Source organism: Tinamus guttatus, unplaced genomic scaffold (genome assembly GCF_059628265.1).
Source record: "Tinamus guttatus ecotype Peru unplaced genomic scaffold, ASM5962826v1 Tinamus_guttatus_pri_ptg000470l, whole genome shotgun sequence".
NCBI lineage: Eukaryota > Metazoa > Chordata > Aves > Tinamiformes > Tinamidae > Tinamus > Tinamus guttatus.
In genome coordinates this window covers 323,941-338,351 of record NW_028289004.1, presented here as the reverse complement: position 1 = coordinate 338,351, position 14,411 = coordinate 323,941, and the positions used below count along the sequence as shown (strand labels likewise).

The 14,411-nt window shown below is 37.8% G+C and overlaps 1 protein-coding gene across 1 annotated transcript in view; it reads right to left on the bottom strand.

Annotated features, from left to right (window-relative positions):
• Nucleotides 1-14,411, bottom strand: part of REPS2 (RALBP1 associated Eps domain containing 2) — a 91,193-nt gene that overhangs the window by 28,011 nt on the left and 48,771 nt on the right. The window contains exons 9-13 of the mRNA XM_088532766.1: nt 13,071-13,165; nt 8,969-9,038; nt 7,994-8,059; nt 3,751-3,793; nt 1,327-1,463 (exon numbers count right to left, since the gene is read on the bottom strand). Of these exons, the coding sequence (XP_088388892.1) occupies nt 1,327-1,463; nt 3,751-3,793; nt 7,994-8,059; nt 8,969-9,038; nt 13,071-13,165 (411 nt within the window). The remainder of the gene's footprint in view (nt 1-1,326; nt 1,464-3,750; nt 3,794-7,993; nt 8,060-8,968; nt 9,039-13,070; nt 13,166-14,411) is intronic.

Below are 14,411 nucleotides of genomic sequence, written 5' to 3'. Positions count from 1 at the left end.
TGTTGTTAGAAACACATCATGATGGATATTTATGTCAGGTTATATTTCCCTAATATCCAAGAAATTTAAACAGTACGTTGCCACCATGCCATCTAGATTGTGAATCTGTAACCATTCCTTCTGATGCTACCTTCTGGTTCTTTGACAATTTACATTCTCCTGTGTTCCAAGAAAAAAACCTTAATCCAATTTTACTTTCTTCCAGTTACACTTTTTATCAGGATTCTGGAGGATTTGCTGCTTTAGAAAATATGCATGTGGATGTTTTTTAAAGGTATACTGAAACCAAAAGGGGTGGCACTGGATTCCTAAGCAGGAACTACAGTCAAAGATCAGGAATCGCTATTCTGTGTGAGGGAAAATTTTTATTTCTGTTGGGTTTCAGGGTTCAGCACACATAACGGGACTCCTGAATTCTGGCTGGTGTTTACACAGAAAAGCGTTCCATATAGGAAGAGCTGAAATGCTTTCTTTTCTATTCCAATAATCACATCAGAGAGCCCAGTTAAAACATTCCTTGACACAGTTAAACCTTGGCCTTCTTGTGAAGCATAAACATGCCCATGTTTAACCTAGCCCTAGAATTAGACGGTTGGGTGTGTGCTCTGTGTAAAGCTCTGGCCTGCTTCAAGGGCACCACCAAAGCACAACGCACTTCTGTCCCTGCTGGGTGACTGCAAACACTGAGCAAACAACTCCTCTTTCCATGGCTCGCTGCGCAATGCAGGAGGAACGCTCCAATACCCTGCACTGAAGGGCCTTCCTTTCATTTCCATCCAGCTATTACCTACATCTCCTTTCTCTCCCCTCAGTGTGTCTAAAGAACACATGTCTAAAGAAAATATCCTTTCTTTTCATTCTTGTTTCAATTGCTCCTGCACATCTGGAAGACTTAACATGAAAAATGTTTGTATGCTACAAATTTCACTTGGCCCAGTTTAAACATTAGAGCGTTTCTTTCTGACTCTGAACTTAAAAACAATAAATAGTAAGAAATATCAAATGCATTGTAGCTATTGGGTAGAATTGTCTATATCGACAGACTAGTTACAAACTGATGAAACACTACCCTATTTTAACTTCCTATCACCTTTCTTAGAGCAACAGATTTTTTTCCCCTTCCATACAGATGTAACACAATAAGTGCAACTTCTTCACTTATACAGCTTAGTCCTGTCTATAGTAAAGACAAACATATGCACACACTGTCAAGCATTTGGGCAAACAAATTGAGTTGCCAAATACGCAGCTACTTAACTGGTCTCAAAAGAATGAGAAGAAAAGATCTAAACATTGATCTAACTGATCTAGGAAAATAAGTTTTACCTTGTGCATTTTGTTGAAATATTTTGTTCAGATCCAAAGAGGAAGCTCTGGAATGGGATTTCTGTGGCCTTGGAGGTGGAGTAGGGGGCTCTTCTCCCTTTTTCATGGCATCTTCTATTGATGTGCTGGAATAAGACCTAAGGAGGAACAGGAACAACAACAAAAAAAATCTTCTTATTCCAGAAATGAATTTTAGATAAATATAGTGAATAATGTCCAAAAATATACTGACCAGAACTCAAGCATTTGGTAGAAATTCCTTGCCCCACTGACTAAAAGTTCTCCTTTATTACAAGTCAGACCTATCTGGCAACAAATGGAGGAACTTTGTCCCTAAGGAAATGAAAGGGCTATACTTTCAGGGCTAATAGTTTCCCTTTTTTTGTTGTTGTTTTTTTTTCTCCATCATTTTTTTTTGAAAGGCCTTTACATTACAGCTTCAGGCTCTTCTCATGTGATCTGTGCTGCCAGTGAACCAGCTGGTAATTGTTCATTCATGGTAATTAATTCATTAATAATTACTTATTCAATTTTGAGTAAACCTCAAATGAGCAAAAATATATATATAACATTCCCTATTTCTGTTGCTTGTCTTTCCTATCTGTGAGATCAATTTTTATGCCTTTATAACTTTGATCTTCCTCCAGCAAGTACACATTTTATAATTTATCATACTGTAACTATCTGAGTAAATTTTTCATAGAAAGCAGTCAGATTCCACAAAGTCAAGAAAAAATGAATGGATGCAAAGTGACCAATACTAGGCAAATACATGTCTGTTCTGCACTGTTACAGACTGTTCCAGATAATTCAAATCACATTAATCCCAGTGCACCGTACTTGCTAAGAATTTTGATTTTGCTGAAGTGCCCAATATTTTTCAGCTGTTGTAGTTACCATTTTTTCCTGCAAGTCCAAGAGCTTTGTTTGAAATGAGCACTGACAATGTGAGATGTTACACTCACTGTAATACATTATGCATGACAGGCAAGACCAAAAGCACACTCAAGTAGAACAGAAATAGCTCCCACTAATGGGAAACGGCTCAGCGTTTTGCCAAGCAGGCTGGTGTTAGAACACAGCTCCTCAGCGGGAAGACATGTGGCAAAGCTCAACCTATGTTCCTGATGTAAACTTTAATAAATACAGGAGTGAAGCTGCAGCTGCCTCACAGTTTAAATGTAACACAATGACCTCTGCTGCTGTTGAATTTTTGGCTTGGTAGGATTTTGAATTCCATAACCCTATAATTTCAGATCTGATCCAAACCCTAATTTTGTAGCTTTGCTTTCCATAGTGTGTAGAATATTGCTGGTATTAAAATTATACAAGTTAACAGCTTTTTTTTTTTAAGAAAAAAAAAAGGAAGGGTGAGATAGATAGCACCTATTATATAAATACTTAGCCTCAACCTCCAAGATAGGAGGCTTGGTGGACTCTATAACCTTGTGGCTCCGCGTCTTACATAGATACCAGCTAACCAGAAGGTCTGGGCTGACTGCTGCATCAAAGTACTTCATTACAGCATTTTTTTTCAAACTCATTTAAGTATTTATTAGTCATTTTATGACTCAGTAACACAGCAAAAGATTTGAAAAGGTTATAAAAAGTAAAAGCTTTGGATAGCAACATAAAAATTGCACACATAGTGTTCAGTCTTCCTGAATATAGGTCCTAAGAATAGAGGATTTCCAACTTAATTCATCATGCTATAGCCATCTTCTCATATTAGCAGACTTTGACTAGCTTAGGAGGAAGGAGCTCGTGATTATACTTTCATTACCTAAGAAAATGAAATTAAGTCATCAGACTGGATCAAAGGAAAAGCTTTAAGGTGCAATGCATGATATATTGGCATGGTGAGCAGCCAAAGCCACTAGTTAATCCACTGGTAAACAGTATTTTCTGGCACACTTTTCTGTCCTCCAAGTGTTCAGATTCATCAGGTGTCATTTTCAGTGAGCAGCTGTGCAAATCCCCTAAGTTCTTCTGTCACCCCGCAGCCTGCCAGAGGCCGGGGCGCCCCGCACAAGGAAAGCACACGCAGCTCACGGGCAGCTCTGAGCTGAGCTGTTATGGCTGATTCCCTGGGACTGGGCAGTGCCTCCCTCCACACGCGACCCCCGCGCAGGTTTCAGCAGCAGAAAGTGTCCAAAGTGCCCCCTGCAAAGGGGGGTGTCTGCTGTGGGGCCACCACCCAGGCAGATAAGCAGATGTCCCAGCACCTTATGCCCAGAGAATGCAGGACCCCCGGCAGTACCAAAGAAGGGTCTGTAGCTTACAGATCTCTCTGGATAAATCTGTCTTTGAGCTGGTCTGTACTCCCAGGGCAGCACTACCGATACAAAATCGTAACGCCGATTCTTAGACCTCGTCTTTAACAGCAGAAGGATATGTCTTCTGAAAGAGAAATGAAAGCGGTACCTGGATCTCGGCCTGGCTCTAAATGCAACAGATTCCTGAGCAACTAAAAAAGAAAAGAAAAAAAAAGGAACTGTTAAAACATGATATTTTAAGTAAGTGTCTTTAGTTGCAGGATCAGTAATTATTTTTGCAAATGTGGACATGAAAGTGTACTCCCACACAGGCAATGAGGATTTAATTATTTTCACTTCTCCTTCTCCTTCGTTTCTATGGTCCTAAGAATTAAAAAGCTCATGTGTAGAGAGAACTTAACCTTTTAATTTGGTTATGAGAAATCAGGAACGACAGTAGATCTGTTAACTCTGACCAGCAGCCCAGGATGTGGCTATGACAAAACATTGCCACTAAAGAACACACAAAGAGCATAAGTTTCTCCCAGAGCACACCTTATCTCTCTTCTAGATACCTAGCAGCTGCTCTGCATCCCAAAGCATGAAGATTTATGTTCTTCCTAGCTATTTCAACTAATATCACAAATGTGCCTATTCTTACACCCGTGCAATGTGTTTGTACACCTGATTGAGACCAATTTCACTTTGAGGAGGAAAGATATTTTAAGGCAGTAAGTTTTACGTGCTATCTTAATCAAAAAATACCTATCCATGCAAAAATCTGCCTTTATTTATTTTTTTTAATCTGAATGAGTCTGAATGCCATGCCTCATCTAGGTTTTATGTGATAGGAAAACAACAGTGCTGAATTACCTCCTTTGGGCTGTTTTCTGGTTTATAAAGTCTCTTCATACCTTTTCTGTTACTCTCTTTTCTAACATAAAATGATCTTGATAAAATATATCTGTTTGATCGCTTTATATTTCCACTCACTGAAAGAGATATCCTCAAGGTATTACAGCAGCATAAACAATCCTAATATATATAAAAGGTGAATTCTTGCACTTTTCCCATTATTCTGTTTGTTGGGGCACAAAACTATAAGGGAAGTAAGTAGACTGGGAATAAAAAATATCTCGGTGTTTCTTGCTTCCTTCAGAGACATGCCTACTTCCAGGCCAGACATTTATCATGAGCACAGCACCAGCTGAGATTATTTAAGAGTTCCTCAAAATGCAGGGCCAGAGCTGCCTGTGGTAGTAACTGGCAAATACTGATTTTCTGATAGCTTGCACTGTTGCACTGCATGGACCCTGCATAGGAAGCTTCAGATGCACAGAAAATGATAGCATGCACCATATGAATAGTTACACACTATTTCTTAATTAAAGAAGCTGTTTTTAGGGCTGCACAGAGCTAGCTGGTAGACTGGTTGGAATAAACCCAAACATACCGGGCAGCAACACGAAAAAACACTTTTAAACCATTTTCTAGAGGATTGTTGTCATCAACAAATAGACTCACAGTGATTTCAGATTTTTATATAAGGAAGTCTTACCAGCACTAAAGAGGAGTGGGAGTTATTATTAAAACATGCAATGGTGATAATCCTCCTCTTTTTGTGTCAGACTCCTAGAGAATACAACTTCAGAAATTGCTTCCCTGCAGCCATATGACCCAATTTTTCCAATGCTGAACCTGCTGATTATTAAATTACCTGCACAACTATTAAATATATGCCATCTAGAAATAGGAAGTATAATCCTCTCCAAGCTAAGCTATGTTTAAGAAATTTCAAATTTTCCTTCTTCCACAGAGACAGTTGTTCTGTTCATACTTCTTTCAGAATCCCTTAGAAAACTACAGGTAAAAATGACGTTGCAGCTCTCTGAAGACATCTGCGTGAGGTATACAGCAAAACACAAAAGGAAGAGAGAATCCTGAAATGACCAGTAAAAAAAATTATAGCAATATAATTCTACTTCCAAGGATTTTTTCTTTCAGCCATTGAAAAATCAGAAAACTCAAGGCTGCAATTTCACAATATCCAGACTTAGCCCTAGTTTAAACCTTTTTATGAAATAAAATACATGATATGAAGTACAATAAAACAGTTCAGTATTTTAACATACAAATAACTACTGTTGCAATGTTTTCATAGAGTGTGCAGAAATTTTGCTATGTTCAATTTCTGCATATTTTCTGTGTATGATGAAGGTTTGCACGCATACACCATACAGTCAGAATGATACAAAACTATTTACTAAGTTCATGAGTTTTTATATTCCTATTACTATTTATAAATCAAACTTGAATGAAACTGAAAAAAAGATTATTAAAACTGCTGCATAAATTAATTTTTATATATTATATAAAATTTATATAATTCCTGAAGGAGTATGGCCAAATGAACTGAACACCCTGGTCTGGACTAATTCATCTGCACTGATGAACTCTTATTCAGTCATTCATATCACAGGAGAACACAAGGATTTCTATCTTGGGTGTTTAACTGCTCCTAACACCTCTGCCCCAGAGACACCCCTCCAATTAATACTGCTTCATTCTAACTCTCCTAAAGATGAAGACTGTGTAACTTCTGTCTGTAGCCTAATGGGTAATACTCAGCTGGTGCTTGCCTGCTTTAAGAGCTGAAGACTCAACTGACTCAACTCTTACCTCTTACTGAAGACCTAGGCAGAAATTCTGTATAATTTAAACGTTCACAGTACTGGCTCCCCTTTACTCCTTGAAAAATTTAACACCAACAATAACTTTCAGGAGTCTACCTAACTTTCCAAAGTCCAGAGTCCTCAGAGAGGCCAGAGGGGCCAGATTTTCTGACATAAAAGTGTTTTTTTGAACATACACAGTTTCTACTGACTTCCAATTGCTAGGTCTCCTGTCGGCAAAGAAAACTTCCCTCTAATGAACTACAGCGGTATCACCTTTCTTAAACTTACATAAATAGCTTGAATCAATAACCAAAACAAATGTAGATTTTCTCCTGCTTCATTCCAACTGAATATGCATCCTGAAGGTGAAGGTTGCAACGTCCTTTCAGAATGAGCCTCAATTTTGAAAGAATCACAAGAATCAGTGTCGTAACTAGCACACTAGACAGCTCTTCCCATGCAACCCAAGAAGGTGCTGGCTCAAATCCTTAATGTCCAGGTTCCTAAAGTAACAGCAGGCAGCACAATGGAGCAAAGTTGCCGCCGTCTTCCTTGGCATACAAGCATCACAACATTGCTAAAGGAGCAGGCTTTTCCTAAGCATACAAAAGATGGAATTGTAGAACTGAGACCACAGCTCCATTCCAAAGGAGGCCCTTTGGAGCCAGGGGAGGAGAACTGGAATCCTGTCATCAACTCTTCCCTTTAGAGAGATGTATGCCTGAAGGAGAAGCAGCAATCGCTCAAGAGCAGGAGCTGTAGATAGGAAGCCTGGCAGTTGCTGAGCGTTTGGGAAGAAGTCAGGAAAAAAAATGGGAAATGAGGCAAGCAGCTGCTGAGTGGCCTTGAATAAGCTGAGCTGTAAGACAAAACTGCTAGGGCAGACACTTGAGTCAGTTGTCTTGATCAAGGATATCTTCATGACTGAAGACATTTATTAAAGAAAAGAAAAACAACTCTAGATAATCTCTGGGGCCAAGGAGAGTTTGCAAACACTCTTGCCACTACTTTAGGAAAGAGATTAAGAAAGAGGAAGGACAGGGAGTTCTAATAATTGCATTGAACACATGGGAAGTTTCTGGAGCAACTAAGAAACTTTTAGATATGCCATTCCAGAAATACTTTTCTGGTATGCTAGGAACAAGGAGAGCATGTTCACGATGGAGACAGAAAAAATCAGCGGTGGTTTCACAAGAGAAACAACCCTGCATAAAAAGCTTGTGTCAGTGCCACAAGATCCATATGGCCAAAAGCCCATCTACTCTTCATCTCCCTTAAGGTAAAATATGAAAGCTCAGTTTATACAAAGAAACAGATCATTTCAGAATAATTACTGGAACACTAAATAATTTATTTTATACTTGAGAAAAGCTTTTTATCAAGACACAATATTCTTACTCCCAAATCTCATTTATAGTACAAAAAAAATTAAAAAAAAAACAGAAATCAGCCTCCATATAAAATGCTATGTTAATACATTTTCCACAATGGAAGAACACCACATCTGCTAAAAATAAGAGAAAGAAAGCAAGAAAACTTTTGACAGCTTTAAGTACTAATTAAGTGTAATTTTGCAAGTAGTAGTCATTACAAGGTAAAAGATCATTTCAGCAGTAAATTATTAATAGAGAAACATCATCTTGAAAAGTCAGGTTACATTAATTTAAGTTTACTGTAGTATAAAACATTTGATAGAAATTCTAATGGAAGTGTCAACATGATTATTTTTCTTCTTACCTGTTTTCACAGTCAAGTGCTGAAATTCCTTTGGTATTGGTTTGATAGCAATGCTTGTTTTAAGAACTTGGTAAAAAACCAAACAAAGAAAGAAACAAACAAAAAAAGAGAAAGTTACTTTAAATATGTGCAGGTAAAAATCAACTCTGAGAAAGAAATATCTAAAGTAATACCATTTACACCATACATACTCCCAAAAGAAACCAACAGTAACCAAATATCTTCAGAGCTCCCAAATACCTTTGAAAGTTAACTATTTTTCAGAGTAAAAAAGCCAAGAATAGAAAGGCGTACATTCAACTTGCCAAATAATCCCAATTTTTCTGAATTTGGGGGTGTCTAAAACCAAGGACTCATGTTTCAAAAACACAGAGCCTTCAGAAAGAGGCAAGCACTGGCAGAGCTACACTGACCTACCTGAAATGATAAACCAGAAAGTGAGGGCATGCAAGAGACTGACCAATTTTGGCAGCTGAAGCCTAAGCAAGTTGCTCCAGAAAATATCATACTGCACTGACAGAGCTGGGCTTAAATTTAGGAAATCCCAATTCTTGTGCTTATTCCCCTTTCACCAAGGGGATACATCCTTTACTAATAATCTTTATATCAAGACATTCTTAATGTACTGTAGCACATTTCAATGCAGTATAATTCACTCCACTATCAATTACCACTTGAGTGATTTTTTTTTGCTTCCATATGCCTTTATCAGATAAGACATATACAGATAAATTCTTAAGTGCAACGTTAACTGGCTGACAACTGGATACACTTAAGAAGGTATATTTTATATCATTCAGATATTTTTCCTCAACTCAGCTGCTATCAGTGAGTTATCTCTTCAGATCTATACCGACATATAGGCAGCTCAGAAATTAAACATATCAGTGATTCTGTTGGCAAACATGTGGATTACTAATTAACACAAAAAACTTCACACTTAACAAAATAACAACAAAAAAAATATTTGAATACCTTGTTTATCATCTTTGCTTGCATCTTTTATCAGGCCAGAGTTATCAGGTACCTCTTCAGCTGATGTCTTCTTAAGGAGAGAAGATTGATTTATTATGCTGGTTGGCACAGCAGACACAAACACACATATTTCCACAGTCAAATATTAAATAATACAGACCAACAGAAATAAAAATGATAGAGATAGTCTTTCCTGCATCAAGACTTGCTTTGTGAGAAAAAGAAACAAAAATGACTTTCAAAAAGGCAACTATTACTCTGCTTTTCAAGCTACACCTGAAATCAGTTAAAGCTTCACTTCAACCATGAATCACAGGGCACTAAGGATTATATGCAAGGAGATATTTTTCAAAGTGGAGCAATGTCATTTTATGCTTTCTTTTTTGTGCCTGTGTAACAGCTGCATTAGGGAAAATTCTATAGTCTCTTCACATGAGTAACAAACTCCTCTCCATCACAGTAGTCACTTCAGATATACTGCAAAGTTCAACAGTTCTGGATTTAAAATGTTTTGGCTGAGATAACTGATCCTTCATCTGCTCTTCTCTTTCAATATGTAGCCATAGAGATGGAAAAACTGTTTCATGGGCATATCTTTTGCAGGTCCATGCAAACTTGGCCTCAGACTTACTCCTAAGCTCTCTTTATATTTCAGCAGTAACTTGCACTACAGGCATTTGCTATCCTTGTAACTTGTACTACTTAGATTACCAAGAGGCAAACATTAAGAAATTCTGCTACCATTATCTGTAAGAAAAATGATAGAATCTATAGCCAGAACAATAAAAATAACAGTTAACTCAGGCTTCTCTGAGTTGCAAAGAGATGCTGGGGTTTTTATTTGTTTGTTTGTTTTTTAATCCTCAGGGACCTGGAAGAGGCTACAATCAACTGGACTTTAAAAATTGATTCAGAAGCACAGATTTTGTAGGCCGTTTTTTAAAAACAAAAATCTGAAGTCAGTACCTCAAGAAGGCCATGTTCAGAGTAAGAGGTTATGAGTTCTACTTTATAAAGCTGTGTATGGGATTCTGTAATGCTGTTGAAGAAGTAACATAGCAAAAACACAGCCTAAGCGTTCTCAAAATGTTGGAACGAAACTCTTCCCTAGTTATCCCTGATGCTCTAGTTATCAGTTAGAAGGAAAAAAGAAGAAAACAAAAACAGAAACAAAAATGTCATCCACTGGCTCACCAACAGAGACTCCTACATCAAAGAGAATCAATAGCTCTGCACTGAATGGATCTTCCCGGACTGTTCCAAACTGGTTAAACAGGAACAAAAACACTGGGAAGAAGATGCACACAAGCAATTCAAAGTCAAAGGTCTCAGGACTGCTGAATTATATATTATATGTATATTATATATTTCAGATTAATGTTTTGATGTTAGGGATATATGTTTCAAGAGTAAAATAACCAGCAACCATTGGTGTAGCAATAATGAGTAGATGGATGAGACGCCACACGGCTTTCGCTTCTGGATTCATCAGCTGGAAAGTAGAGAGCATCAAACCTCATTCACTGCATGTTTGAATCAATGAAGGAAAGGACTCGCAAATGCCAATGACCTGTGAATATGGCATTTTTTGAGGGAGTTACGTAACCCCAGCCAGCCATTCCATAAATATAATGCCAAATCATGTGTCTTATCTTTAAGCTTTTGGCGGTGAGAAAGCTGCCAAAGCAATAACAACAACAACAACAACAACAACAATAATAGTAAAGACCAGAATCAGAGTAGAGGACAAATACTGCTGGCAAATATAGACAAACATAACCATTTGGTTTAAAAAAAAAAAAAAGGAAGAAGAAGAAAAAAACCCACCTCTCTAGCTATTCTTGAAAGTATTGTTGACCAAGATTTGTGGGGTATTTGGTGTTGTTTTGTTTTGTATTTTAATTTATCAAAGCCTACTATTCAGGCGACCTGTCTCCTGTCATTATTTTCTTTACGAATATCTTCAAGAACTGCCTCCCTTGTACTGTAGGGCCATAGCTGAGCAACCTCAACAAAAATGGTCTCCTGAAATTTTCCCAAATTTGGGGAAGATATTTTATAGTCTGTTAATCTTGGATGACAAAGGACCACAACAACAAGACCACAACAACAATCTTACTGTCCTATGTAACTGTCCTACTGTGCCTAGGTCACAGGCAGAGAAGAAAGGAGCAAATTGGTAGTTATGGTGAGAAAGTTTTAAGCTAGAGAAAGCAGAGATAAAGCAGGGGAGATTTGAAAGCTTAACTGGAATAACGGATAATTAAACATAAACTGGGGAATTTCATGCCTTTTTTTTGTTTTGTGTTGTATGTCCTCTGCAAGTATTTTATTATTACTATGCTTCACTACAAATGATAACAGTTTGAATAGTTAAAAAAAAACCTATAAAGCAAAGAAATATACAATTTAATTGTTTAGCACATCCTCTCCTTTTTGATTTGTCTTTACTTTGCATGTACATTCAAGGAACACAAGTAAGCTGATCTTTAAAGTCAGATGCTTAATAAGATTATCAGTTTATTTGTTAGGTTTTTGAAATTCTATTTTATTTTTAAGAAACACGAGATGACAATGAAAGCAAGATTTTTGAGCCTTCTGAAACTTATAAACAAATATTCTAATTTCACAGTCATAAAGGCTGTGCTACTAAAGAGCAAATTTCCTCACCAGTGCGCAACAACAAAAGACTACTTTCTGTATCTAGGGAAGCATTTGTACAGTCAGTATCATAACAAAAACAGAGACACCCTAAACCATGGAGATATAAAAGGCGATCTATCTGCACAGTGCAATGCTATCCAAAGTGAAAACAACACTGGTTTTTGTTAGGTATAGCAACTTAGGAGAATCTGCCTGGTCATGCTACCCAGTGCTGAACTGGACAGAGGAGATGGATTCCAGCCTGGAAGATTTCCAGAATAAGAGAGAGGCATGAAATAACTGGAGAAAAGCCTTGCTGGCATCTAGCTGAGCTGGTGTGACATCCCTTTCCTCTTTAACTTGGAAGTAGTATCAGAAGCACCTTCTCCTTCAATCTCAGCAGCAATCCATGCCACTTTACAAAGGCTTAACAATTCTGAACTGTAGCCCCATTCTTGTAGTCAGTCTGCCATTCACCATCTTAAAGGCTAAACCCTCAAATCCCACAGCATATATAGTCGGAGTTGCAATATCCAGGCACAACTGAACGGCCATAATGAATTCAGTTTACAAGATCTTTAAAACTTCTGCTTAACTTAATAACTTTTCTCCTTAAGTGAGTTACTTTGGTTTGTCTTTCTTTATAAGGTTGATACCTGTTGTGTTTTTGTTTACAATATATCTCCACAATTTATTCCCTGCTCTTCCCTCAAAACATTCTTTCAGGCTGCTTACAATTACTACCGATATCTTACACACTAAATTCTTAGACTAAAAGACAGATGGTTATCAAAATGGGTCCAAATCACACAGAACTATGCGTACCCATAACACACAAAACCTGGGACAGTATCAGTCTCCAAATATGTGAAGTACACAGAACCAGGGTGAGCCAAAATATTTTTCTTGTCAAACAAAAATTTTGGTGAAAAGTATAGAAACAGAGTGTTGTAAATGGCAGTAATAGGCCTTGAAAGGGAGGGAACAGCTAGATAGCTAGGACTGCCTGCCTAGAACCAAGTCTGTACCCGAAACTTAACAATTTTGACCAACTGAGATTCACCAGAATTTTACCCAAAGCACGGCCCTTGCATCACACTGTCCCTACTGCAGCAGTGACTTTTCCTCACATTGTTGGTTGCCAAGGCAGGAAGACCAAGCACCACACGACAGGATGCAAACAGTTAAGGCTTATTCCTCTGCATAGACTCCAACAACATTCCAGGCTGGAGTCCCAAGACGACTAGCGTAAACCTTGCTACTCAGAAATATCTTCTGAAAAATACCTGTCAGCCATGTCCACGCACTGACAGAATTGCTGAGAGAGGTGTCTGAGGTGGCTTCCATGTTAACTTAGAGATTAACAGTCCTCCTAAAGCCCCACCGTTCTGCCGCTACGCATACCTGGTTACATTGCTCTGGGCTTGGTAACACAACTCCCCTACTTACACATTCTTACCTCTGGCCGATTAAAGTCCCGGGGCTGTTGACTGCCTGGCAATGGCTCAGAATAGGAATCAAATAGCGCGCAGTCATGAATAGGCTTCAAAGAAGCTGGGAGGGAAAGAAAAGAAGAAACAGAAAGGATGAAAAAATCCTTCTATCTTGCATTTGGGAGCAAGAGTCATTAAAGTCACTACATACATAACTTCTAAACAATTGTAATAATTGATAAATAATTGTAAATAATTGATAAGTAATTATCAAATTTGGGAGAAATGGTTTGGGAGAGGCTGGTAAGCAACAAACACACTAAATACACAAGTTGCTGCAACACACACCATCTTTGGTATTCTTTGATTAAACAGGACAAAGAGCAAGAAAAAAAAAAGAAAAAGAATCCAATCTTTAACCTTCGAAAGTAAACCATGTTTCTATGCCATGTGATATGTCCTTCAGCTGATATCACTCTGGGATTTGTTTCTCCGAGACAAATCTATCTTAACAGCTGGGCTACCTTTTTCCTTCCATATCAACACACTGAAATGCAGAACAGCTAGTTCTCATGTCCAATATTTAGTTTCTAGCTAGCATCTGGTTCATCTGAACAAATTAAGCTATTGGAAAGCTGTTATAATTTAAAATACAGTGGGTTATGTAAAGGACAAAGTGTATTCCAGATTTTTAAAATTTGTTTCAAGAAAAACTTTCAGAGGAAAAGATAGATCAAATTCTCAACAGAGCCCCGCCAGAATAAAAATTGGACTCTTCATTCGCAGTTATAGAGTAGGCCATAAGATTAGATAAGGCAAGATTAATTCATTCTGAAATGCTCTGTCTGATGCTCCAAGGCACTTTATTTGAAGCTTTAACACTTTTATCAGAAGCAGGTATTTTACTTGAGTCAAATTGCAGAACAAAACAGGCTGCCTCATTCAGAACTTAATAGAACAACCTAATGAAAAACGGATTTCAGTAATCATCATCATACTCCTAACCCGCCAAACAAAACCTACATTTCACAGAAGTTAAATAAGGGTTAAGATTTCTTATAAAAAAAAAATCTGCTTACTGATCCTTTCTTTTCAAAAGTTGGTTCATTCAGGACTCGTCTCTTTATGGATCACTCTGTTACAAGTTGTTGAGACGTTCCACTTTTTATAAGTCTTTCAAAAGGCAGATTTCTGAATCTTGACTAGGCATCACAATGATATATTTTCAGCATGATATATTTTCAGACCCTTACACCATTAAAACTAACATAGTGGTTGAGCAGCTAGTGTGGCCAGACCCAGCAAGCAGTCCCTTGAAACTCTCTCACATAGACAAGCTCAAAGTGGTGTCCAGGCGGGTTTTGAAG